Raw genomic sequence first — 27902 nt, 5'->3', positions numbered from 1 at the left:
CCCTGGAAGAGTTTGTATTGGAATCAAGTGGAGGGGCAGTGACCCTGGACTTAATGTGAGTGGTGCCTAGTTTCTGATGTGAGATCTAAATGTTAGTGACCTAACATACTATCAGTTTCAACATATACGTAAGCTGAAAGTCAGTCAGACTGAAGAGAATTTGAATCAACGGAGATGTCTCCTAAATCTCAAGCGAGATTTAGTATAGATTTAGTATTAACCCATTAAGCAGCTCACCATTAGGTAGTGTTGCAATTTTTAACATTCTACGTAAAGTACTTTTTTTAAAAACCCTGTTTAAAGATTCATTATTTTCCTGGCAGATAAAAAAATGCTCTCCCATTGGCTGAAGGGCTTATAACATCTGTGGAGTTCAACTTCCTTGGAGCCTTCTCATCTGTGTGGGAGAACTGACTGAGTTGTATGGACTTATTTTGCACTGATTCTTGAAAATGGTTAGAAAATGATTTTAAAGAGGAAATCTGCCATTTGTAGATTCCTGCATGATTGCAAGCTTCTTCTCTGGCAATAAAGACCTTGGAGTAGAGATGAAGGGAGTGAAGACCACAAGGTTATTTTTATTTATTTATCTATCATATTTCTATACCGCCTGACATGTACATCCTTAGGCGGTGTACATAAGTTAAAATACAATATAAACACAGGATAAAGTGATTAAAATAATTATGATATAATAAAATTATGATATAAAATTAATTAAAAGCCTGAGAGAACAGGTGTGTGTTAAGGGTCTTTTTAAAAACAGCCAGAGATGGAGAAACTCCGATTTTAACAGGGAGTGCATTCCAAAGCCCCAAGGCAGCCACAGAGAAGGCCCAGTCCAGAGTAGCCACTCAACGAGCCGGTGGGTAACCGTAACTGGACCTCCCCAGATGATCTTAATTGGCAGCAGAGTTCATGACAAAGCAGGCACTCTCTTAAATACCCTGTAGCCAAGTCGTTGAGGGCTTTATAGGTAATAACCAACACTTTGTATTTCACTCGGAAACATATCAGCAGCCAGTGTAGTTCTTTTAAATCAGTGTTATATATGGTCCCTTCGTGTTATCATGGAGACCAATCTGGCTGCCACATTCTGTACCAAATGTAGTTTCTGGACTGTGTACAAAGCCAGCCCCACATAGGGTGCATTACAATAGTCTAGCCTGGAGGTTACAAGCATATGTACCACTGTTTTAAGGTCATTTACCTCCAGAAACGGGCATCGCTGACGTATCAGCCAAAGGTGATAAAAAGTGCCCTTGGCCATTGCCTCAACCTGGGAGACTAGAGAGAGTTTTGGATCCAGGCGCATTCCCAAGCTACATACTTGTTCTTTCAGGGGGAGTGTAACCCCATCCCGAACAGGCAGATCTAAATAATCTCTTGGGTCTCGACGCCCGCCCGCCCCCAATCAGTACCTCTGTCTTATTTGAATTCAACTTCAGTTTGGTATCCCTCATCCAGTCCCTCAATGCCTCCAGGCAGGCATTTATGCCATTTGCTGATGAGGTTGATATGACAAAATAGATTTGGGTGTCACTGACATATTGATAACATCCTGCACCAAATCTCCTGATGATCTCTCCCAGCAGTTTCATGTAGATGTTAAAATGCATTGGAGACAGTATAGAGCCTTGTGGAACTCCATACATTAACTCCCGCTTTGCAGAGCAACTGTCTCCAAGTGGAATCTGGAATTCCATCTGTAATCTGCCAGAGAGATAGAAACGGAACCATTGTAAAACAGTGCTACATGATCCCAACTCCCTTAGGCAACCCAGAAGGACACTACGGTTGATGGTATTGAAAGTTGCAGAGAGATCCAAAAGGATCAACCGAGTCACACTCCCTGTCAACACCCAATTGGAGATTAACCATCAGGCCGACCAAGGCAGTCTCAACCCCATAGCCTGCCCAAAAGCCAGTTTGAAATGGGTCTAGTTAATCTGTTTCCTCCAAGACTACCTGGAGCTGAGAGGCTACCACCCTCTCAATCACCTTGCCCAACCATGGAAGATTGAGACAGGTCTATAATTGGCAAACTCTAAGGGATCCAGTGCAGTTTTCTTCAAGTAAGGTGTAATAATAGCTTCCTTAAAGCAAGGAGGCATCCTGTCCTCCCTCAGAGAAACATTTATAATATGTACCAGACCCTCTCTGATAATACTATTGGCAAATGAAATGAACAAAGTTGGGCAAAGGTCAAGAGGCAGTAGGACGTACAGTCCAAAGCAGCTTGTCCACATCCTGCCAGAAACTAGGTGATCCAATCTGATCCCATAAGAGGAGTTGCTGAACACCTCCCTAACAGACTCTGCAAGAAATGTGTGATCCAGTTTGGTCCAAATACGAGAGATTTTATCCACAAAAATTTCACTTAAAAAGTCACAGTGGGTGATAGGTTAGTAGTAGAGCTGGTTCTATTACTAAAAAAAACCCCTCCTCTCTCAAAAATATTGCCCTCTTACACGGCATGACAGTTTAGGGGGAAAATATTTTTGATTGTCCTCCCCCTTAAAAAAAAGAAAGAGGAGGAGCAATTGTGCCCAGAAAGGCAGAGGTGAACAGTTCCTGTTTCCTGCTCTTTTTGGAACAGCTGAGAATAATTTCTGTTAGGGTTAATGAAATCTGCCCTCCCCACAGGGAATCAGAAATCTCTTGAAAATAAAAAGGTTCAAATATTATTACACTTGAATTATTTAACTCACGCCTCTAAGGTAAATTGGGCCTACTCCCTTATATCTTGTAGGCCTCTATTGTTGTTGTGAAGCTAACGTGCAGCACAAATATCAGGTGCTATTTCCATCCTCATATGGTAAGTAAAGTTGTATCTGTTGGATGTCTGCCTTTCATGCAACTGCTAGAAGTTCTGGGCCCTTACAAGGAAATCAGCTGCACCATCTGCTTATGAGGTACAAAGTTGGAGGATTACAAAAGCCAGATAGGAGCTCTGAGACCTAGTAGTTCTGAGGTAAAATGAAGGTCCAATATCAAGCAAAAGCAGCAATATACACTATAAAGCAGCAGGTTTTACCAGCCCTGACAAATTATTCTCAGCCCTTATAAGAGTGAAAAGACAAAAAGAGGAGATAACAGGCACCCCTCCACACACACACCCCATACACACAGTTGCTCCCTGTTTTTAAGGAGGAGGAGAAAAAAATAAATATGCATAAAAATACAACACTGGAGACTAATACACATTTTATAATTTATATGTACTAAATACTGAAATGGTCCTGACACACAAACAACATGGATTTCTCACTGAACACCTTTTCTCTTCTCACTGCATCTACCCAAGCTGTCAATCATTTATTCTCTTTAGACACACACACACACAAATATTCTTTTCTGATGTGCTTTTTGATGTCCTCTTGCAGAGTGGCATTATACACCACCTGTACCTTCTAGATTTTTCAAAATCATGGTTGTTCTGGGTCAGATTACTGCAAGACACTTCACTCTCCATACTCAGAATGACCAGGCCTCAAAGACAAAGAACACCAATGATGTCACAGCAGAGCCAACACACTGCTGCCTGTTTTGGGGGCGTGGCCACGTAGGAATGTCAAGCCTTGATTTCAGCTGCATATGAGCAGATTTCAGCACAACAAAAATGTAAGGTGACTTTTGATCAATTTTTGGTGAGAACTGAACAAAACAAAATTTGGAGGCATCCCTATTCTTTGCATCAACCTTCAAGCAAAAGATGTTGGACAGAGACTGAAGCACAAACCACTTTGGGGGTGAGGGGAGGGAATGTCTGAAAAACTAAATCAAATAGAAGTGACAAGAGATGAAGTACTGGTGCAAAATAAAAATTTAACCTGTCAACAGGTCCAGATGGCATATGCCCAGGAGAACATTTTCAACAAATTTTAAAAATATACAACTTGAACAATGCCATGCATGAAATAATTTATCTTCCCAATACCACAAAATATGCATCTTCTCCCTAAAAATCAACTTTCTTACTGGAGGACTGGAAGATAGTCAATATTGTGATTTTAAAAAATTAATCTCTATGAGAGGAGTCAAGACGTTTAGCCAAACGTCTATCGTGGACAAATTGATGAAGAGCATTATTAAAACTAAAATTATACAAGAACATATACAAGAACAAGTCTTGTTAGGAAGAATTACCATATAGCTTCTGCTAAAGCAAGTCCTGCCTCACCAATCTTTCAGAGTTCTATGAGAATGACAACAGGCATATCTGATATAATAGCAGAAATCTGGCAGATGTCATAGAATTTCAAAATGCTCTTGAGAAAGTCTTTCACCTAAAGCTCTTGAATAATTTAGCAGTCTCAGAGATCGGGGGTTTTCAGGAAAAAAGGGATCTGGATTTTTTTCCCCTCCCTGGGGGAAAAATCCAGAAAATTTTCCTGACAAATTTCCCACATATTTCTCTCATTTGCATGAAATTTGCATATATTTTCCCCTCAGTACATTTCACTACACAAATTTTCCTGACAAATTTTTCAGTTGTAATCTGATCTATTTGGCCTATATATTTAGTTAAGAAAACTATTTATTAATTATTAATTTAAAACTATGATATTAATTTCCCATACTATATTTCAAAGTTTGTCAAGTAGCCAAGAAGTTTAACTGATATTTTATGCAAGTGGGGAATCAATACAGACACTTAATGTAACTTAAATCTAATACTGATAAGTTTGAAACTTTATCAGGGAAGAAATTTAGAAATGGAAATTTACCCACAATAAAAATAAGATGGGGATTTCTATTTTGGACATTTTTCCACAAATAATTTCAACCCCACATCTCTAGAAATCATAGAACAAAGGTGTGGGTTATCTATGGATTCTTAACTGGTTAAAGAATAGGCAGAGTATGTACTGACACTTCTTTGGGGGAAAGTAAAGGGGGGGGGTCCCACAAAGATCTGTATTGGGATGGATACGATTTATCTAATTCATAAATTATCTGAAGTCTGGAATGAGCAGTGAGATAATCAAGTCTACCAAAATTATGCGTGGCAGCATGATGGCGGTGGCCAAAGTGGGTGGCTCGGGGGCAGCCATGGAACTGGAGGAGCCCAACAGGGCAGCTGAAGAGGAACAGGAGGACAGCAGAGGAGGGAGACCCAAGGTGGGGGCGGCCAGGGAACTAGAGGAGCTCAACGGAGCAGCAGCCGCAGATGAGGAGGAGCAGGAGGGAAGGCCCGAGAAGGTGGCAGCGCAGGGAAGGAAAGTAGTGCTGCTGTCGCCGTGCTGGAGTGTGGGGAGTTCTCTGCGGTGAGAGGGCTGTGGCGGGGGCCGAGGAAAACAGCCAGCACACAGATGCTCTGTGCTGTTCAAGCTAATTACTAAGAATATAGTAATTCTAGGACTACTTACCTAAGTAGCAGGGTTGCTATAAGAAGGGTTGCTATAAGGATTACATCAAGCTAATGTACGTGAAGCACTTTTCACACTCAGGTATACAAATGCTATGTATGATTATTAAATGTGATTCAAAGCAAGTGTAAAATGATGCACATTTGTGTAAAATATGTTGTTAGGTTAAAAGTGTAAAATGTGTTAAGTTTTAAAAAGTGCAAAATGATGTGTAACTCTCTCTCTCTTTAAAGAGATACACACACATAGAGTGCCATGGAGGATCTCATCAAATCCATTTGCTTTCAGTACCACCATGTATCAGCTGACAACATCAAACTCTACCTTTCTACCCCAGAACCTTCTCCCTCCATGCAATCTCATGATCTCCACCATTTGACTGATGTTTCTATTTGAATGTTTCACAGTTGTCTGAAACTCAGTATGTCCAACATCCAACTTCTCATCTTTCCTCCCATGCCCTCTTCTCCTTATTCACCAGCAGTGTCATCATCCATCCTTCTTTTGGCCCTTCTCTTTCCCCTCAACAAAAACTCTAGTTCAGGGGCAGGCAATCTTGGCTCTTTAGCTGTTGTTCAACTACAATTCACATCATTCCCAGTCATAACATATTGTGGTTGGGAATGATTGGAGTTGTAGATCAACAGCTGGTGAGCCAGTTGCCTATCTTTACTCTAGCTCATACCCTGATCATTTGTCTTCACTACTGCAACCTTCTTCTCTTCGGTGTTTCACTGACTCACCTTACACATGCACGCACGCGCGCGCACGCGCACACACCACTCACCATTTCTCCTCCAACACCTCTCTGGTCACATCACAAAATCCCTACAATTACTTGTTTTCCCTACAATTTAAAAAATCCCTGCAATTTAAAACTTGTTTTGCTATTTAATTGGTGTTTTATGGTTTTTAATTATTAATTATTATTTTATGCTGTTTATAATTTTTGTTTTAATTGTTAATTTATTTTAATGGTGTTTTAATGTAAACCGTCCTGAACCTTTTGGAAGGGCGGCATAAATTTTTTAATAAATAATAAAGTTAGCGGGGGGGGGGAGATAATGAAGGTGCAGAGGAAGGAAAAACAAAAGACATTTGTAAAAATTATGCACACTTTGGAGAGAAACTGATCTTCACAAAGATTGGACTTGAGGATGTACAGCAGGGTTAGGCAACCTTGACTTTCCAGCTATTGTTGAACTACAACTCCCAACATACTCAGCCACGAGTTATTGTCAGGGGCAAAACTATAATAGCAAAGCTTCTTCTGGAAGCTTTATAATGACCAGCTATAATTGCAGATATCTCCAAGCGGGAACATAAGTTTATCAGTAGCAAGGGTAGCCTAGGACTACCCATGGCTCAATCTTGCTTGCTGCAGGAACATGGGAGTACTAATTTTGTAATGTAGCCCAGACTTAGTATTTCAGGATAAAAGCTATAGATAATTGTTCAGTGAATCATATACATTTATAGAAAGATTACCTAACATTAAGTTATAACTACAAGATTTAAAGAGTTAATGTCATTGTTTCACAGTGACAATTAAATAATTTATTTTTATAATTTGCATAGGTATCAAATCTGTTGATGATTAAAGTATTTTTCTTTGTATTTTAAAAGAAATACTATGCTTTAAAATACTTGATCATTATTTGACTGGTTAACTGACCAAATCATTTGTGACCAATAAGATATCCGATCCTAATACAGAGTCCTCCAGTTTAGACTTTGTAGCGCCATCATTTTTCAAATGTATGGCCTTTGTGGTTAGAGACTTCCAGGTGTTAACTTATTTAAATGAATTTTTCTTGTTAGATGCATCTTAGTCATTAGGCCAGGTTTTACATCCTCCTCAAATTCCTTGTCTTTCTCATCATTCTAGATAACTTATTTTACATTCTTACCCAATCTGTTCCTTTAATTGTCACCAACATACAGCTATTGCTCAACTTCCTTGCTCTGCTTTGTTGGTTTGGTGTGTTCTAATATTCCAAATTACCCATGCCAATTGTCACTTTGTTTTTCAAAAGTTTCTGGACTTTTTTTTTTAAAAAAAAGTTAGATTTTTCTGATTCTCTGCATACTACCTACCAGTTTTACAGATTTTGCATGTGATTTTTCATTTAATTTAATTCTCAAAACTTGTAAAGCTGCTTAATCATTGAACCTAAATACCTAAACCAGATTAAAGATTGGCTGCATAACAGGATCTGAAAGCAAGATTTTGAAGTGGGTTTGAAGAACAGAGTTTTTGAACAAATGTACAAAATATATTGAGCAAGATCCATATGTTAATCAGGACTCAGTCCCAAAGAAATTAATGAGAAGACTTAAGTTAGTCATGATTAACCCTGGCTCAGCATTCTAATTCCCACAGTGACAAGCCAGACCTTTCTCCGGTACCTACAAGCACAGCTTCAAAGCATAGCCCTCCTGCATTGTTTATCTACAGAGCAGTGCCTCTGAACATTTACTTGTGTTGATAACAGTTGACAGACACAGCTCCATACACTTGTCTAATCCCCAGTTAAAGCCATCTAAGACTGTGAACATCAGCATCAGGGCTCAGGTAACCCACTAGTCTCCTAGTATGTGACGAGTGAAACATGATGCATGACGGGTGTAAAAGGTCCTGAAGAGTAATATAACAATGTAGCTTGAGAAACTATCTGATGAGTACAAATATCTTGTCTGGCTGGTGAACTGAGCCAACCTTTCTTGACCCCTGACCATCATCATCTTGTGGCAGTGAATTGCTTAAGTTAATTATGCATTCTTTGAAGATGTACTGTTCGAAATTGGCAACAGATTTCATTCAATGTTATCGATGATCCCAAATTCTAGTGTTATGAAAGACAGAAAAATATCTTCCTGTTATTCCGTCTTCTGGAGGAGTCTGAAGTCTCCAAACATGAGAAATTGGAGGCCTGGCAGATTTTGGTGAGGCACAATGAAGAAAACTATGTACTTGGACAAAAACATAATTTTATGGCATGGCCATACTGGACAATCAATAAAGTCTAGTGATCAAAAGCGGAATTGTAGCAAACTGGGAGGAAGCAAACAACAAAGGAGTGGGTGTCAGAAGCTGAAGCAAGGGAGCCTGAAGCAAATGAACCAGTAAAGAAAAAGCTTGAAGGAAAACTGAAAATGACAGGGCTTATGAGAAGTTGAGGCATCCTGGGAACAGTTAGAACAAAAAGACCAACCAGAGTAATGGCAAGAGGGTGAAGTCCTCTGCCTACAGTAGATGGAGAAATGTAAAGGATTTAACTGCTCTAATCTAATCTTCTTGAAAGTATAATCTGTGTCCACACTAGATTCAAAAGGAAAGGCTTCTAATGCAAATGCACAGGGCCTGAAGGGATTTAAAAAATCTGAGGGTCTTGCATAAGGCAAGCCATACTGAACTGATCTGGTTCCTCATTGCTAAAGGCCATAGGGACCTCAATATAAAGTGGCTAATTTCCCATTAATTCAATGCTGAAATCATTGTGCAAGCAATAATGGTGTCCACATGGAGAGAGGGAGCAGAAACCTCCAGGATACTTCTGATTGGGCTGCAATAGGCTTTTAAATATGATGATCACTCAAAGCAAGAACTAAAGTATGTTCCCAAACTGGGTTTGCTTCTTTTTGGAAGAAAATAGGTTCAATGTCTACCTTACCAATGGCTGATCATTTGGACAACAGTGCATGAAATCTCATGTGTATTGTGCACAACGTTCCACAGAGATTGTTTTAGTGGGCTTAAAAGGCATTGTTTGAAAGGATCCATCTTTTTTAAAAAACTGAATGAAGGACCTGAGATCTAAAAATGCAGATGAAAAAATACTTTCACTCATTCCTAGCTCATAAACTAGTTTATACACTAAAGCACCTAGAAAATATTCTTACCACACAGTGCAAACAGAAAGAGGAACAAAGGTAAACAGTGCTGTAAACTATAAAGAACTAAACTTGAAAATCAAGTTTCAAATATATCGCTGGTATTTAAAACTCCACTGATTATGTGCAATATCTGTAAGCTACACTCAACATTTTATGAAAACACAACAAATGTGGGGAGGGGTGGGCCACAGTAGAACTTTGCCCCACAGTGAGTGCTAAGATACTGGGAACTGGAGGAGGAATTACGTTAAAATTGAATTTTAAAATGCTGTAAACCTCTTGAAGGACCTGATGGTTAAAAAACAAGCTATAATAAAATATCCACAAAGAATGAATATTGTTTAAACTTTAATATTAGGTAAAATGAATGAGTTACTTATGTTCTAATACTACTATATCCTTATGTTCTAATACTATTCCAGGCAAACTGGAGTTACTGCCAACTACCTTTGATATGTTTGCAACACCCTAAAGATTAAACAGTATAATGTAATAAATCCTATTATGGTGTATAATCTCCAAATTACATTAAAGGGGATAAAAATACACAGCATATTAATGAACTTTATATTTTCCATAACACCATTTATACTGCATACAAAAATGAGTTGCTTTGGATAAAAGTTTATGAAAATCCATTTCTCAAGGCTATTCAGTGCAATGTATTCTGTTCATCCTTGGAATCAGTTACTTTGGTAATGTTGTCAGCCTTAGAATTGGATTACGTTTTCCATTTTAAGGATTTACTCACATGGCATAGTGTCATGCGAACATCAGGGAGAGAGCAAGGGAGGGAGAGAGAGGACTAGAAATTATATTTTGGATATTTTGAATACCAAATACAGATGAATTCATAGAATAATCTGACTTCTAATGCCATTGGAAAAGAAATAATCGAACTAACAGTTATCTCAGTGGGTAACTTTAAAGGCACTGAAGGAATTAAAAAAACACAACACAGAATATACCATGTCCCAAGACAAATCACCAATTGAATTCACCTTTAAAATACAAACAGGTTTGAAATGGAGAGAAGAGGGAATATGTCTGATAATTCTCTTCTCCAATTTAAAGCACTGTTTTCTCTTTCCCATAAAAGAGGAACACACTAATTTTTTATACTGTAGAACTCTTTTATACAGAAACAAGCAAACCCCCGGAAATTAAAAGAATACTAGACTTGTATAAAGGGCCTCTTTGTAATGGATGAGTGACCTTTCTCTCAGTCCCATACAAATAATATGGAAACTAATGTAAATCTGTGCAATGAGAAAACTATGCTATTGATTGCCAGGCAGTCAGGGCTTCCAGTTTCAAAGCAGTTAAGAGCAAAAAGAGTTCTGCATTTACATCTAAAGATTTGTCTTATTTAGGAAATAAGTTGTATGGAAAATAATTCAGGCCAGATGGAGAAAAAGAAAATAATTAGTTTACAAACAACTGTTTAGTTTTTTAGTTTTAAATTTAGAGATTAAGATTAGGAGGACTGTATTTTTAATAGATTTACAGTTACAGTACCTTAAACACTAAGCATTCTTTTCCACTGCCTGTTTCAAGCAAACATTGTTGGCCTTTAAACCTGCATGTGCAACCGTAGAATTCAAGTTCAATGTACATATATTGCCAACCCAATAAGATGGCTGCACACAAAGGGCTATTTCAGTGCTAGAACGGTTACCTCTCAACATCCTGTTTCCAGCCAGCTTCTATGGTTGGTAGAAACCTGGCATTTGCTGTGTAGGCCCTGTGAGCTTACTGTGCATTCTGCTCACTATCCTTTTTTCATACCTTCGTTTTGTAGTAAGCCGATAACAGCGATGCTGGATTTGTAACAATGTCTGAGCATGCAGTTATGCAAATGACATTGCTTACCAAATGATGGAGCCACAGCAGTAGAGCATCTGCTTTGCATTAAGAAGATTCCAGTTTCAATCCTTAACATCTCCAAGTAAGGCTGGTAAAGACTCCTGCCTGAAATCCTACAAGAAACCACTGCCAGTCAGTGTAGACAATATTGAGCTAGATGGACCAATGGTTTGACTTGGTATAAGGCAGCTTCCTATGTTGCTAAGTGACTATCTATCTGATGTCTATCTCCAATAATCAGCTCCCTAAAAATGTCCTCAAACCAGAATCTTTCAAGATGGTCTCTCATTCCCTGAAACTGTCAAAAGAAGCATCATCATTACAAGGCACTGAACCAAGGATGAACTGTTCAGATCTTTCAGATTCTGTATACTCATCACCATCCAAGGCTGTTCACTCTCCTAAAAGGTCCCCACTGGAGAAACTAAAAGCCAAAATCTGAGGCCATTCAATGGCACTATAGTGCACTGTTTTACACCAGTGGGCTGCACCTTGAAATTTTTTTGCATTTTCATTTGAGTGGTTGGGTTCTGGCATGCTTCAGGCGCTTTGAACACTGGCCTGTCTCAGGTTCTGAGGCTCCTGACTGATCACTGCCCATTAACCAGCTCACCGTTATCATCAGAGATCTGCTCCTTGCTGCCTGTTGCTGGTCTCCTCCTTTTCCAGGTTGGCACCACACAAACCTTGTCTGAAGCTTTTAGACTCTCCACTTGGGTAAATCAGGTGCATGGCACAGCATGGCTCCTTGATGCACATTTACACTTGGTACTCAAGGTCCGAATGAATTATTTTCAGTCCTGACACATTGGACAGAATTATGCTTAATGTTGTTATTCCTGTCATATTCTGGCCACTGACATCTGACTTACACAAAACCTTGTACAATACAGCTGCACTGATACAGACACACAGAAGTGTTTGGTCCCTGGTAGGATGTTTGTTACCTTCCCCACCACCACCCTACCTTCTCTTTCTAGGAAACCTTTGTATTCTGAGGTCAGATAAAACTGCAAAGCAAAGTATATGGAAACAAAGACATGCTTTTTATTCCAGCCAAACAATAAGCATACAAAATATATAATGGTTACGTACTCTTATCAAATTACAAGCTACAGTAGCATCATAACCTGTATCCTGATGTCAATAAGTTAAAGGCTTTTTATTGCCAAAGTAGGCGTCCAACATGACATATGACTGGATTCAGTACACCATTGTTACCCATAAACCCCAACTGGACATAATTATAGTCCTGCCTCTATTTTCCAGTGGGTATAGCCAAATTACTACACTTATTATGGAATGCTGTAACTGCTATTCTTGATACAATCTTTACCAACAATATTGGCTGCACCCAATGTGCAGTAGGCAGTGAAAATTTTGGAGGCTGCTATCTTCCCCTTATTTATACCAGTTAGAGGGCAATCTATGTCCCTAAGGCTAACACAGCCCTCAAGGACATACTTCCATGTGTCACAGAGCACTTCCAGGGAAATGGAGAGATGCGCAACATTCATGCCCCCATTGCTCCTTCTCCCTGGAGTGCTCTATGACATATGAAAGTACATCCATGAAGACTGAATGACCCTCAGGGACATATTTCTACCAGTTACAGGTGATCTGAGGGGAAGTAGGAACCCCAACATTCACACTCCCCACTTTGTGCTGGGCAACACATAACTAATCCTGGTTAGGGTTGATAAAAATCTATGATTTTTTTTTAAATTTAAATTTATTTAAAAAAAAATAATTCATGAAAAACCTAGTCAAAGATACCATAATGAATATCATAATTATATTCTATGAACATTTAAACAGCAGTATATGGGGCTGAGAGATAACAGACCTGATCAATCCTATTCTGCAGGTGGTGTACATGCAGCGCATGCACACACACGGTCAGTCAAGCCCTTGCTCCCCTGCCCCAGTACAAAGACAAAGAAGGTCAATGAATGAATAGAGGATGGGGGGGTGGGGTGGAGTAGATCTGAGCAGGGAGGAGGAGTCTGAATATAAATGCATGAGATGGGGAGGGGAGGGGAATAGAAAGTGAAACCAAAATGTAAACAGAACTTGTTCATGCAATCCTAAAGGAAACTTTTTCCGAGTGTATCCTCCATTGTAAAAGGGAAATGCCTATCATGGCAGCAGGCCGTAAAAGAGATTCAATTTGGGAATACTTTAATGAAGTTCCTGTACCTGTGTGTAAGGCAGACATGCGTGCAAAATGCAAACAGTACAAGGCCTGGTTGCCCGAATGAAACAGCATTATGAGAAGTGTGTACCTATTATAATGTGTACCTACCTTCTAAAAATGAAACCTACATCTATCTCTAAATATTTATTAAGGTTATATTAGGCAAAAATAATGTACATTTATAGAAAATGATGATTAAATAGGATCTTCCCAACTAGTGATCTAAATTGTGATTTAAATCATTAACAATGAGTCCTTCTGTGAAGCGATTTTAATCATGCTTTCAATCTAATTTTATTTAGATCAAATCAACCCTGTCCTCGTCCTCTGAAGTGAGTGCACAGCTCACATTAGGCACCCACTTCAGATCTGAGCCTCTGTCTTTAGCATGGTGCCACAATTCTAAGAAAGAAAGCAACTAGCTCTGAAATAGAGCAAGCAATTCTAGAAGACGGCTGAGTCCACTGAGCATTTTTCTTTTAGTATTAATGGTAATTCCTAAGGGATACTTTCTGAAATCAATCACATGCTGTGAAACATTCCTACCAATATCAGAATGTATGGTCTCCTAGGCCTCTTTAGTACAAGATGATGCAAAATAATGCAACTCCAATTGATTATCTGAGGTCACAAAATACCAAGTCTTTAAGGCAATCCTTTCTGGGTAATAAAGGCAATTAAACCAAGCACACACTCATCATATTCAAGCTTTCCTTTTAAAACAATTTATAAAGAGGAAACATCTCTCATTAAGCTTCAACAACTCTACTTACCAGCAGCAATTGCTCCTTACAAGCAAAGGAATGTACAAATCCTCTCTTCAGATATTTTATTTGCACTGCATTTAGAGAAGTTAAGAATTTACATGAGTCTCTTTACAAGTGATGGGAGGCACACCCACTGTTTCTCAACTTCTCTACTCCCAGGAGGAATTGGCATGCCATTGGACTAAGGGGAGGGGAGGGGTCAGTACTGACCACAAATGATGGCTGGCTAGTTAGCCAGCATTTGCAGATTCCCGTTTCCATCCCTTGTACTGAATGAAAATCTGAGCTATCATTTCCCAACAAAGCACCTCCTTGTGAGGGACCTAGAAAATCTATGCTCATGTATTGTTTCGTTGCCTGATAAAACAAGATGATAGATTTTTAACCTCAGTTAGGTTCCATTGTTGAGAAACTGCCCTCTAAAATGATAAGAAATAATGATCCATGATGATATGACACTTGATTACCAAGTGCAACAGTTTTGTACATCTATTACAAGCATAACCCAATACGTAAAATCATGAATACTTATGAAAAATCCAACTCCAATATCTGCAGGTCTTCCTGAAATACAAAGTAGTGCCTCCTAATTAGCTTATATAAAAGTAGTGCCCTGTCAAGCAAAACAGTTTCAGATTTTTCTCAGACCATGTTGTCAAAGAACTACTGAATATATCTTAAGACTTGAAAATAACTTGCCGCCTTCCTCTTCCAGGGAGATTTCAACAGGCTGTTGACTGGCAGACTAGCCAAGCCCACATGAACCTGTAAAAGTCCTTTACTTTTCTGGGGCTTCCCTGAAAGAATTAAGACCTTTGACTCTTTCTATAGTGATGGTCATCAGTCACATACTAGAAAATAGATAGATAGATAGATAGATAGATAGATAGATAGATAGATAGATAGATATCAATGTCAACTATAAATAGGACAGACATTTTCTAGAAGTCAATTTATTTTCTCTTCGTAAAGGAATCAGCTACCAAGTTATCCAGTATTTTAGAATTGTACTGGGTAACTGCTTTTTGTCAACCACGGGGGGGGGGGGGCAGGAAGGAGACTATTTACACACAAAATATACTCAGGAGTCAGTCTAATTTACAATTTCTTCCACTGTATCACTAATGGGCAATACTTTTGCAGCCATGGACATTCCAGAAATCTCATACCCAAAGTGAGAACATCTGCATTTGTTCAAAATTATTTCATTCAACATGAATCATATTATCAGATCCTATACAATATCACTGTCAGTCATATGGGGTGAGCAGCAAGTCACTATAAGTAGAGTAAATGAGTCTGATACCAACAGCACCTTTACCAACATCCTTCTACCTCTTTAATCCATGCTTGGTATCTCCAGCTGGAACATTATGGATCACAAGGTATATGGTTGTATGAAAAAATTTTATTTTTATTTATTTATCTATCTAGATTCTCTGCACAAATACCATTCTATTACAGACACCATCAGGATCACTGAAGGACTTAGTCTCAAAACAGTATTTTAAAGGTTGCATGATTAGTATTCTATAAATTAGCCTAGCAATATTACCCCCCCCCCAAAAAAATTCAAAGCATTTCAGTAAATACAGTTGATGCTTACATTTGTATAAATTACCACATTTAAGAATACAGCAAAACTGTGGCATAAAATTAGCTCAGTTTTTGCAAATTATTGCTGATTATTTCAAGAAAATTTTCCATAGGTAAGCGTTCATAGGGTCTTCATGAAAATTAAAGTTGTGGATTAGCAGCCATGGAAGTATGAGGTCATCTTGACTCACTGAAAGAGCATTCTAAAACGTCAAAGATTGACAATAGCACAACTTCAACAAATCCTCTGAAGTGTCCTCCCTTGTTTTCCATAAAGCCTGGATTAGACTCAAGAGATTTTTCTAATAGTTTCTAAATTGAAAAATACAAGAGCCCTTTTATCTCATCCACAATGAGAAAATGGCCATTCTAAAGAAAATAATCCATAAATGTTTATTTACATGTTTTGTATTTTAAAGTTATTTATGATGGTTTAACACTATATGGCTGTTACTAAAATCCAGGACATGCAAACAGCTGAAGACTTTATAAGCATTTTCAGTTTATCAGTTTATCTAGAACTAACATTGTAAAATAAATATGAGAAAGTCACATCACAAATATATGTACATATGTCCTAAATAATCTTCACTTTTGTTACAAAATAATTTAGTAGTAGAGCACACAAGTTAAGAGTGGTTAATGCTCCCCTTTATAAGACTCTTTTTAATGACTATAAAACAATTCTGCCTGGCCAGGGTGGATGGGAGGAGAGCTGAGATTCTTAAATCCTGTCTCAGGCTGAGTTTTTTAATGGAATGTTACAAGAAATGGACCAGCTATTTCCAAACATAAAAGATGGTTTTTCCCATTCCCACACCCACCCCACCCCACCCCACAATTCTCTGCTTTCTGGAATGAGGATCTGATATTCCAAAGAAATATTGCTTAGAGTTGCATTTCTTGGGATTGCCATACAATCCTAATGGCAGGATTTTATATAACCTTTTGAAATCTCTTGGGGCTTGCCCATTGCCCAAGCAACATGAGAAGACATGTAAATAAAGAAAATCCAGAAGTTGAAGAGATAACTGTAAGAGGGAGAATGGGAAAGTGGTTCAGGAAGTTGATAGGCACAGGCAGGAAGAAGAGGTCGGAGTATATGTATAAAGAAACAGAAGAATACGTTTCTGGGGGCCCAAAAGGCTTTTTCACTGTACTACTGGGGTTAAGAACAGGGAGGAACAGTTTGAAGTAAAAATCACTGCTCATTAAAATCAGGAACAGAAATCACATTTACCCAATACTCATTTGTCTTTAGTAAATTATCTGAAAGCCACTAATGATATTCATTTAATATTCCTTCTAATGGATAGTCCACATAGGAGAAACTAACTACTGTACTTCAATTCCAGTTGCTCATGAGACAGCAGCTGCAGTCCATCTATATGTTTCCTTACATACCTTCCATAAGATTCAATTTGGCAAATGTTCATCCATTTTTCCATTAAACCTTTAAAAAAACCCATTAAGCTTTAAGAGAAGATAAAAGTACAAATTAACCAATCAAAAGCCAAAGAATGTTGTTTTAACAACAATCACTCCAGAAGTTAGTCTTTGAATTCTAATTTCTACAAAATAGTGAGAACTTCAACATGGATCACTGTCTAACAATGCATATCAATCTAAGATAAATCAATGGGAGGATTCAGACTAAGTCATGACAAAATACCATGGAAATCAATGAGACAAGTTAGTCATGGCTAACTCAAGTTTGGATCCTGTCCATTATACTGAAATGTTTTATAATTGCATTGCAGAAAGTAGCAAAGAAAATCTGCAATACAACAGAAATCAGAGTTGAATGTAGGCAGGGTATAGAAAACTAATATCATAGAAAACTAATATCATTCTAATAATTCCCTGTTTAAAAAGTACTCTAAAATGAAATTTTGAACACATGAATTTACCTTCTTTCTCCCAACATCACAGCAGTAATATTGGAATATTTCCCATCTTTAGCAACTTTAGAGTCCTGAATAATCAAGTGATCTACCAAGCCAAACACAATCTATAAATCATGTGTTCTTGCCGAGGGTCAACAATGTCACTATTTTTGCAGTCCTAATAAGGGAGCAAAAACAGGGGCTAAACTGAGTCATTGGAAAGCTGCCCAATATGGCTGGTGGGCTGCATTCATCGTGGGGGAGCCACAACTTGTGCAAGCCGGGTCTACAGCAATAGCGATAAGAAGAAATTTCCCTGCCCCTTGGCCTCCAAGTCACTTGATACCCAGCTTAAAATAGAAGGCTCAAAATTCATAAAGTTTATCTAGTTTAAAGTCCACTGTAAATTTTACATTAGTAGCATACTCAAAGAGCTTGTATGCTAGCACAGTTGAAACCGATGTTTTTTTCTTGCTTTGAAAAACTAACCCTCATGACATATCTTAACTGCTTCTGAAATGTTCATCTAGGAGGGCTCTTTTTCAAGAAAAATAAGTCTAAACTCCCTTTGGGTTCACATAACTGGTTTCAAAGGTCTGTGGATCTTGGCCTCAGATTTCTACTTCCACTAGTTATATATGGACAAGAATCAATTTCTTCAATCTATCATCTCCCTTTCAGTTAGGCTGTCTAGCCTTGTTGCAAAAATTATAATTAGAAGTTGATGTTAATACGGTGTTATACAACAATTATAACAAAAACAAGGGGGAGCTTTTTATTCAGAATTTCTCTTTAAACTAACATTATCACATTAGGTGTGTTGAATTTCCCAGAGTTAGGTCTTCAATTCTTAAAAATATGCACTAGGCAAGAGATACTATCCAACACAAACACACACAGTCTAAAAACTTTATAGATTGTTCTGTTAAAGGTTTGGCATGTTCAGATACCTCTTTGTGTTTTTATTTTGATTTATCAACTTAGCACTTGATGACAATACAGCCCTACTAAGCAGTCTACTTATCTATAGTTTATTCAGAATATCTTTAAATCACACATGAACTAAATTAGAAGCCTGAAAATCTAATTTCTGTGAACATTCACCACCCAAAAAGGTAAATTTCTTTCAGACACCACAAAGAAAGAAAAGCGTTTTTTCCTCCACCTATGTTGTTGGGGAAAACTGTCAATCATCTTGATGAGCAGCAAATAAATGAATGCCCAATGATGGATTCTGCATTATCCTTAAAGAAATCCATTCACTAAACATCAACAGGTAAATGCTTATACCCGACAGCCATCAATTTCAGCTATTCATGCAAAAAGACAGGTGAGCTAGACTGGTAAACCTCGAAATTAGAGAAGTATTAATCATCCGATCATAGCCAATACAAACAGGGGTTTTTTTTCCTTTAGAGGCAAAATCATCACATACTCTGAACTTTGTTTGTAACAGATAATGTCCTGTTACATTTTTAATCAACCAGATGAAGTTATATTTAAATTGAAAATCTGCTGCGCTCACCAAATCAGGCAAGCAAAATTCCAAGATGATTGAATGGCATTACAAAACACACCATTACAGCAGGTAAATTGTAAAATTTACCTGTCACACCACAGAAGTTATTGTGCAGCTACTGCATCTGCAGCTGGAAGCAAAGCTAAGACAAAAATTGAAAGGCTTGTTAAACATATTTAAAAATCCATAATATTTTATGAACACAATATTAGGGTTGAAAAGAAGAGGAAGAAATACCAGCTGCTCTCTTATGAAGAAGCCAATGAAAATTTACATTAGTTATTCATATCTGTTTCATGCTGGCCTATATACTGTAGATTGATATCCAGGATAAACCATGAAAACCCATACTATTGTTCACAATAAAGACAGACTACCAAAGAGTAAGAACCTCTTAATCAGCACTTCAATTCTGACTGTCAAAAGCTTTCTGTTTGACTCTGGCCAAGTTACTAAATTGCCTGTGACTTTCTACACCATCTGTAAAATGTAAGTAATAATATTGTTCAGATCACTACTTTAATTAATTAAATATAACTGAGAACATAACCATATATAAGATGGAAGCTTCAAAAGTTCTTGGCATAACTATAATAAAATAAGAATGTATGTTTTCATCTTAACTATATAGCAATCCATACTGACCTATATACATGACATTCATAAATTATGCATACCTAAGCTGATTTAAGTCATCTTATTAAAATGAGTGGCAGCACAGAGCTCATCTGGACAACTGTCAGTTTCCCTACTTTTAGAAGGCTGCCAAGCCTCTTCGTTAGCTACAAATATTGCAACGCTGACATTGAAAGAAGCATTGTTTCTTAAATACAGCAGTCCATGGACTGTACCATTGTTTAACCCAATCTTTCATATTTAGATTCTTCCAGCTACTACAAGCTTCATTTTCCATAGCACTATAAATCTATATGTATTTTAGGACATTATCTTCATCCCATCTTCCTCAAAGTGTCTAGGTTAAAAGACAAGTTATGGTATTATAAGTCCTAAAATGATTGTTTATATGTCATCTATACTGACAAGTTAAAAAAATCTAAGATATAGTTAAAGGAGGGCTGCTGCTATAAATTGCACTATTAACAGAATATAGCTGTTCTAAAGTACCCAATTATTAATTAGAACACACATTTGAGCACTTACTTTTAGCCTCCAACCAAAAATTCTGGACAGGACTCTATGCTAGGGTTGCCACGTGTCCAGGATTTGAATGTCTTGTCCAGGATGAAGGAAAAAAATTTGTGTGGGATATCAAGTGTCTGGGAAATTAAGCAGGAAGATTATTTGAATCAATTTTACCTATTTTTCTGGTGCTTCTCTCCATGAATTGTAGACATATGGTCCCAGTGCTTTATAACCCAATATTATTAACCTTTCTCTGGCACCAGTGCTACCAACTGGCTAGGCTGGCTCTCTCTATATGGCTCAGTAAACCCCTCCCCTTCTTCCTGGATCATCCTTAGAGTTAGAGAGAGTGGTAGTGAGTCTTCTAGATTACCAGTGAGGTATATGGACAAAGAGAATCACCTTTTATCTAGTATAATTGTTGGGGTTCCACTGCTCTCTAGAATATTTATTGCATAATGTAGTAGACACAGTCTTGTGAAGACACCTCTGTGCAGTCTTTGTGAAGACGCCTCTACTTCCTAACATGAGGTATCTCCTGTGTGGAGCAGCAGAAAGAAATGCAAGGAGCAGCAGGCCTTAAAACACATCCTTTATTGTTACAACCTGAAAGATGAAGCTCTGCAGAGGTTCCACCTTCAGCTACTGCACCCACAAATGTATAAGCTAAGATGGCCCAAAAAAGCACAAACCACAGCTCAGTGGTCAAAAAGGTAGCATTTTAAAATGTGTGCCTCCCCCAGTGTGGATGCTTGTGTTCAGGAATTCTCTCTGAAAACTGTGACACTTTCATCTAACAGTGAATGTCAAAAACTGGAACACATTTTCAGCATTTAATATATTCCAAGTCATTATTTATTTACTTATTGATCAAACAAAAGGAATATTCTGCTTACAGACTTCATAACAGCCCTGCTGGTTCAGGCCCAAGGCCTATCTAGTCCAGCATCCTGTTTCACACAGTGGCCCATCAGATGCCCCTTGGAAGCCCACAGGCAAGAGCTGAGGGCATGCCCTGTCTCCTACTAATGCTCCCCTGCAACTGGTATTTAGAGGCATCTTGCCTCTGAGGTTGGAGGTGGCCTTTAGCCCTCATACTAGTAGCCATTGATAGACTTGTCCTCCATGAAATATATTTCTTAAAGCCATCCAGACTGGTGGCTGCCACCACATCTTGTGGCAGATAATTCCATAGGTTAAGTATGCCTTGTGTGAAAAATTACTTCCTTTTGTTGACCCTAAATTTTTTTGCAATCAGTCTCATGGGATGACCCCTCATTCTAGTGTTATATGAGAAAGAGAGAGAAATTTCTCTCTCTAAACCATACATAATTTTTTAGACCTCTATAATGTGGACCCTCAGTCATCTTTCTTCTAAACTAATAAACCCCAGGTGTTGTAGCCTTACCTCCCCAGTAGTTAATCTAATAATTTATCTCAACATTAATAAAAAATGCCCAACAGAGTTACCGTTGCACATGGAAAACATTTCTACAAGTGCATGAAAAAGCACAGAAATTTTTGGCCATAGCCCCTCTGTAGCCACCTGTGCTTCCCAAAAATATGTTCCTGAGGATCCAACAATCGTCAAAATTCTATTTCCAGGAAGCACAAATGACTACAGAGGGAAGGGGGAGGATTGCTGGAAATCACCTCTCAACACACAAACAGGTAACTTTCACAATATTACATATGTCTGAGAATACTTTGGATATTTTTTTACTAATGGCAGAATATTAATCAGGAGGATGCAATCGGCTTCACAAAATAACTAGCCTCTAATATTTAAGATTCTCATTAACTACAAACATACATGTGCATGTGTACATGCGCAACACACACACACACACACACAGTAACAATATTATAAATATTTATATGCTGCTTTTCAGCAAAAAGTTATTGGTTTACACAGCAAATAAAATGAAAGAAACATTGGTAGACTTACCGTGAATTGTTCTTTTTCGAGGTATGGGGAGGGCATCCTAACTTGACGGGTTGTCAGCCTTCTCATGCTTCAAGACAGGGCCAATCAGATTTCAGATCTGTATATACTATGCTGCTCCAGCCACACCCAACCCAGTTCCGGGACTGTGAGCGAAAAACCTGTAGCCCCATAATGGAGAAAAAACTCTGGCTTTCAACCACCAGAGAAACAGAATGAACAAGAACAGAAGAAAGGTCAACCAGGGAAAATCCAGAGACCTCCAAAGGAAGAGAAAGAACAGGGATAGCACAATCTTGAACCCTGGGAGTTGCCCCGCCACCCAAGAAATATCATTCCTTTCCCAGCATCCGCGGGAGGGCCGGATGCCCTCCCCATACCTCAAAAAAGAACAATTCACGGTAAGTCTACCAATGTTTCTTTTTCCGAGGAATGGGGAGGGCATCCTAACTTGACAGGACATACCCAAGCTGAATGAAATCAAGGGCGGGGAGCGGATGCCTAGACCACCCGCTGAAGAATTGTCCTTCCACCCGCCGCCTGGGGATCATAGAAGGAAAAAATCTTATAGTGTCTCACAAAAGGAGAAATAGAACTTGATGTGACCACTTTACAAATCTCCTCCAGGGGAGCTCTTGCTGAGAAAGCTGCCGATGCAGTCACACTTCTCACTGAATGCGCCATGATACCTCTGGGCACAGGTAGGTTCAATGTCTCATAAGACAAGGCTATCGAAGCCCTAAGCCACCAGGCCAAAAACAATTTAGAAGCTTTGGTCCCGAGGGAGCCTGCTTGAAAAGAAACAAAGGAAGAGTCCGTTTTCCTAAAAGACTGAGTTCGGTGGGTATAATTTCTTAAAGCCCTTCACACATCCAACTTATGCCACACACGTTCCTTAGAATGCGTGGGCTTGGAACAGAACGAAGGTAACACCACTTCCTGGCTAGTGTGGAAAATAGAATTGACCTTCGTTAAGAAGGTAGGATCCAACTTTAAAACAACTGACTCTTTTTTGAAAAATACACAACTCATCTCTCACTGAGAGGGCAGCCAATTCCGAGACCCTCCTAGAAGAGGTTATTTTATTCATTCATTCATTCATTCAATTTCTATACTGCCCTTCCAAAAATGGCTCAAGGCGGTTAAGGTTATTGCCACTAAGAATAAAACCCTGGACAAATACCGCAAAGCAACAGAACTGAGAGGTTCAAATGGAGCCTTGGTCAAGGTATTTAAAACCTTATTTAAATCCCAAGTGGGAAACCTGTGGATAGGAGGAGGAGCCAAATTACTCACTCCCTTCAAAAACTGACTAATATGGGGATGCAAAGATGAAGAACCAGAATCCCTGAGGTCCAAAACAGATGATAGAGCAGAGAACTGCTGCCTTAAGGTGTACAGACGAAGACCACTCTCTAAACCAGAGTGCAGAAACCCCCAAACTTCTAACACTCTAGCAGAAGCCGGAAGGACATCGTGCTTTGCTGTCCAAGAACAGAAGGCAGGCCAGGTAAGTTGATATATGCAAGAGGTGGACGCCCTCCTGGACTCCAGGATGGTATCTTGAACCCGAGAGGAATACCTTTTATCCACTAAGAGCTTGCGCTCAACCTCCAGGCGTGAAGTCTCAGCCAGCCGAGATCCGAGTGCAGAAGAGGACTCTGGGAAAGCAGGTCTTTTCTGAGAGGAAGTGGCCACAGAGGTTGAATCGATATGGACACCAGCTCCGAGAACCAAGGTCTGCGTGGCCAATATGGAACAATGAGAACGACTTCCGCCCTTTCCGCTACAATCTTCCGCAGCCCCAGACCTAGTATTGGCATCGGAGGAAAGGTGTACAGCAACCCTGAAGGCCAGGGAGACACTAGAGCATCCCTCTCTTCTGCCTGTCTGCAGTGATGCCTGGCAAAGAACCTTGGGAGCTTGGTATTGTGCATGGTTGCAAAAAGATCCAGTGGATGAAGACCGTACCTGTGTACAATCTGATCGAACACCGCCGGAAGCAGTGACCATTCCAACGAGTCTATCCACTGGTGACTTAGCCAGTCTGCCTGGAGAATATCCTCCCTGCTCAGGTGTTCAGCCGCTATGGACTTCAGGTTCAGCTTTGCCCAGGCCAGAAAGCAATCCGCCTCCTGCATAAGCACTCGCGACCTCGTGCCGCCTTGATGGTGTACATGGGCCTTGACCTTCACATTGTCCATTCTGACCAAGGCATGACGGTTCTAGCCCCTGGAACTGTAACAGAGCCATGCGTATAGCCTTCAATTCTAGCCAATTGATATTGAACTGGAATTCCTCTTCCAGCCATAGTCCTTGAGCATGGTGAGCGAGACAGTGTGCCCCCCAGCCAGATAGGCTCGCATCTGTTGTACCCCTCTACAGTGCCAGAGAAAGCCACCATCAAAAGGATTCCCTGACCTTGGAAGGAAGAGTAACCTTCAAATGCTGCTTATCAATGATCACTAATTAATAAGGAAGAAGAAACCATTGGAGAGGGGTTGAATGCAATCTGGCCCAGGGAGTACAGTCCAGGTAGGCAATCAAGTGTCCCAAAATTTGAAACATGAGGTCCCCTTTCTTCTTCAGCATCCAAGAAGCGATAGTCTCTGTGAGCTTGTTCTGACACTCTACTGGTAGAGATACTAATGCTAACTCCATATTGAAAAGCACTCCCAGATGTAGCAGAATGTGAGACAGTTGAAGATGATCAACACATTGTCCAAATATGGATAGGCCTGAATTCCCATGCGTGCACGATGACAGCTACCATCAATTTTGTAAATACTCGGGGCACCAATGAAAGGCCAAAAGGCAATGCTCTGTATTGGAACTGCTGTTGATTGTAAGCAAACCTCAGGAAACAACGTTACCTCAGGTGAACTGGGACATGCAGATAAGCCTCTGACAAGTCTATAGATGAAAGCCAATTCCACGGGTGGACTGATCCACTTCCTCACAAGGCAGTTTAGACGTTTCAGGTTGAGAATCGCACGCCAGGTGTCATCCTTCTTTGGAACCGAGAAGAGCAAAGAAAACACGCCTTGCCATGACGAAGAATAACCTGCTCCATCAGAAGCCTTTTGGAACGCTGTCTGGAAACAAGAGTTACAAAAAGAAAATCGTGGGGAACAGATACGAAATCTATTGAATAACCCCGGGTAACCGTACGAATAACCCACCGATCGGTGGTGATCAGCACCTAGGTCCTGGCAAAGTCCAGGAGACGGTCCCAACTGGTCCCAACATCATTGCTTACGATTCCTGGAATCTGCACTGTTGGCGAAGGAGCCCAATCAATTCTTATTCTGTCCCCTGTTCCTGCCGGACCAGGATGGTTTCCAGGAACCTCTGAATGCCAAGCCTCGGTTGTCTTTGTCTCTGTCAGTGCCCCTGAAGCCAGCATAACCTGCGCAGGGTGAATTTCTGTAGGGATGAAAGGAACTCTGAAATGAGGAATTAAACCCCCTACGAGCTTCCCCTCGCCCCATAGGCATGGCCTTTATTTTATTTTATTTATTATTTATTTATATTATTATTTATTTATATTATTATTTATTTATATTATTATTATTATTATTAATATTAGATCACGGGTTTCAACCAAAACTGGATCTAAAGACTCTCCAAATGACTTCCCTCCTAAAAAGGGAGTAGCAGCCAAGGCAACTTTGACTTCGTGTCTATTTTCTAATGTCTCAGCCTTAAGCCTCTCCTGACCGCCACCCCTGCTGCCATGGCACAGGAGGCATGTTGCAGACAATGAAGGCTCAAGTCAGCCATAAGAGAGACACCCTGGCCAATTTATAAAGACATTGCCGAAGTTCAACATTTTCTGGAGGCACCACTCTTATCAGTTCTTTCACCTAACGAATGGACGCCCTAGCAAAGATTGAATTGGTTGTTACTGCTCTAATGACAGTGGCCGAGGCCTCATGACCTTTTCGTAGAAGATGATCCGCCTTCTTCTCCTCAGGTGACTTTAAAAAAAACCCAAACTCATCGCCTTCCTTATTCAGCTACGCACACGACGCTAATTGCACCACAGGAGCATCTACAATGAGAGTAGCTAACAAAGACATAATGTCAGGCAGCAGAGTATATAATTTCTTAGGAAAAGTCAAAACAGGTTTAGTAGTAACAGGCACCCCCCTTATTTCTGCTAACAGTACATCCTTGAAGAGAGTGGGAAAAGGAATCGTGGCTGTTGAAGCCAAGGTAGAGGGGAAAACCTCTTGATCTAAACCTGAATTGTAAGGAACCCCTGATTCTGGGGACACATCCTTAATAACTCTTTTCACTTTGGCCAACAAAACCTCAAACTCTGACAAGGAAAGCAAACAAGAGCTGGGTTTCTCTTGTGAAAGGTTCTGTTCATCAGACAATTCCCCTTCTTCCTTTTCTGACTCAGAGGACTCTCTGTCAGAAGAAACAGCAGCAGAGTGATGAGGTGGGGGCACAGCAGTAACAACAGAAGACGCTGCTGCTGGCAGAGGAGCCACTAGGGGGCGTTTAGGTGCCCTAATGCCCTCATCTGGCAGTGGCACTCTTTTTCTTTTATGGAGTCTCCTTTTAGGGGGGAGGGAAAACTGAAACTGCTTGCTCTGCGGAATAGCCCTTCTGAGGGCTTGAATCGGGGGAGGAAGAAAAGGAAGGGCGCCTAGGGTGCTTAGCCAAGGCTTCAGATGCCACTCCCCCATCCCCCGCAAGGCAGCCCCCTCACACTCGGGGGTGGGGGAACGATGGCAGCTACCGGCCCTGAAGAACCCAACTGTTCCAACAAAGGAGACACCAGGGACAAACATTGTTTTTTAACAAAGTCCCCCAACCACTGCAACTCACCAGCTGACAAAGCCTCATTTTTAGGGCCGGTAATAGTCTCAGGCGTTTCTGAGCACACCCCCTGTAGGAGTGCAGAAGCAGCGAGCGGCAAGGCCGAAGGCAAAGCCTTAGAAACAGGCACGGGCTGAGGAGAGACATAATTGCTGCTGTGGTTTTGGCGGGAATCTCAGAGACTGCCGTTGGTGATAGCCGTGCCTGTACTGCCTGTAGCTGAAGCCTCTCACAAAGCGGAGCTCCGCCGGAGGCCAGCTTGCTTTCCTTTTTCTTTTAGGCCACGTCTGGCCATGGTTTGGGCAGGAATCTCAGAGACTGTCGTCAGTGATAGCCACGCCTGTACTGCCTGTAGCTGAAGCCTCTCACAAAGTGGAGCCCCACCGGAGGCCAGCTTGCATTCCTTTTTCTTTTCGGTCACGTTTGGGCCATTTAAGTGTTTGGTCTTCTTTGCCACTTTTGGGGGCAGAACGAGCTCTAGGCACGGAGCCATCTCAGAGCTTTTAGCAATGGTTCCCTCAGAAAACCCAGCAGCGCACACGGCAGCAGTCCCAGACACCGCATAGGTGGGTGCCAACATAGCCTCTAAGAGGGGGCCCTCCAAAAGTGTGCCCTTCAGCATGTCACTGCAATGTGAAAGCTCCATGAGTGGAACAAGTGCAGAGACACAAACCAAAAAAGGTAGAGGATAACCAAGGAAAAACAAGCCTAAGGCAGCTAGAAGCTAGAGGAGACTGGGCAGCTTGTGGACTGACTTGAAGTAAGACAGGACCGGAACTGGGTTGGGTGTGGCTGGAGCAGCATAGTATATACAGCTCTCAAATCTGATTGGCCCTGTCTTGAAGCATGAGAAGGCTGACAACCCGTCAAGTTAGGATGCC

At 40.1% G+C, this 27902-nt stretch overlaps 2 protein-coding genes across 8 annotated transcripts in view; both read right to left on the bottom strand.

Annotated features, from left to right (window-relative positions):
• The window catches only part of ZCCHC7 (zinc finger CCHC-type containing 7), a 215735-nt gene that overhangs the window by 138966 nt on the left and 48867 nt on the right, over window positions 1-27902 (bottom strand). The window lies entirely within an intron of this gene.
• LOC128343007 (uncharacterized) lies at window positions 564-27902 on the bottom strand. 6 transcript variants are annotated; one of them, XM_053291297.1, is made up of 5 exons: window positions 20262-27902; window positions 19188-19242; window positions 17100-17148; window positions 14106-16007; window positions 11042-11935 (listed from the first exon to the last, which is right to left on the bottom strand). In XM_053291297.1, the coding sequence occupies exon 1, from the start codon at window positions 24199-24201 to the stop codon at window positions 23287-23289; it is 915 nt and encodes a 304-aa protein (XP_053147272.1). In that variant the 5' UTR covers window positions 24202-27902; the 3' UTR covers window positions 11042-11935; window positions 14106-16007; window positions 17100-17148; window positions 19188-19242; window positions 20262-23286. The 6 variants fall into 6 exon arrangements, with proteins under 6 accessions (XP_053147274.1, XP_053147272.1, XP_053147273.1 ...); XM_053291298.1 differs by having other exon boundaries at window positions 11042-16007; window positions 17100-17687; XM_053291296.1 differs by having other exon boundaries at window positions 11042-16007.

The sequence above is a fragment of the Hemicordylus capensis genome, chromosome 2 (genome assembly GCF_027244095.1).
Source record: "Hemicordylus capensis ecotype Gifberg chromosome 2, rHemCap1.1.pri, whole genome shotgun sequence".
In the NCBI taxonomy this organism is placed as follows: Eukaryota; Metazoa; Chordata; class Lepidosauria; order Squamata; family Cordylidae; genus Hemicordylus; species Hemicordylus capensis.
Note: the sequence above shows the minus strand (reverse complement) of the source record. Positions and strands in the feature narration are given on the sequence as shown.

Excerpts from the sequence above, each read along its gene's own strand:
- LOC128343007 (XM_053291299.1), bottom strand. The coding sequence starts at position 24,201 with ATGGTCACTGCTTCCGGCGGTGTTCGATCAGATTGTACACAGGTACGG.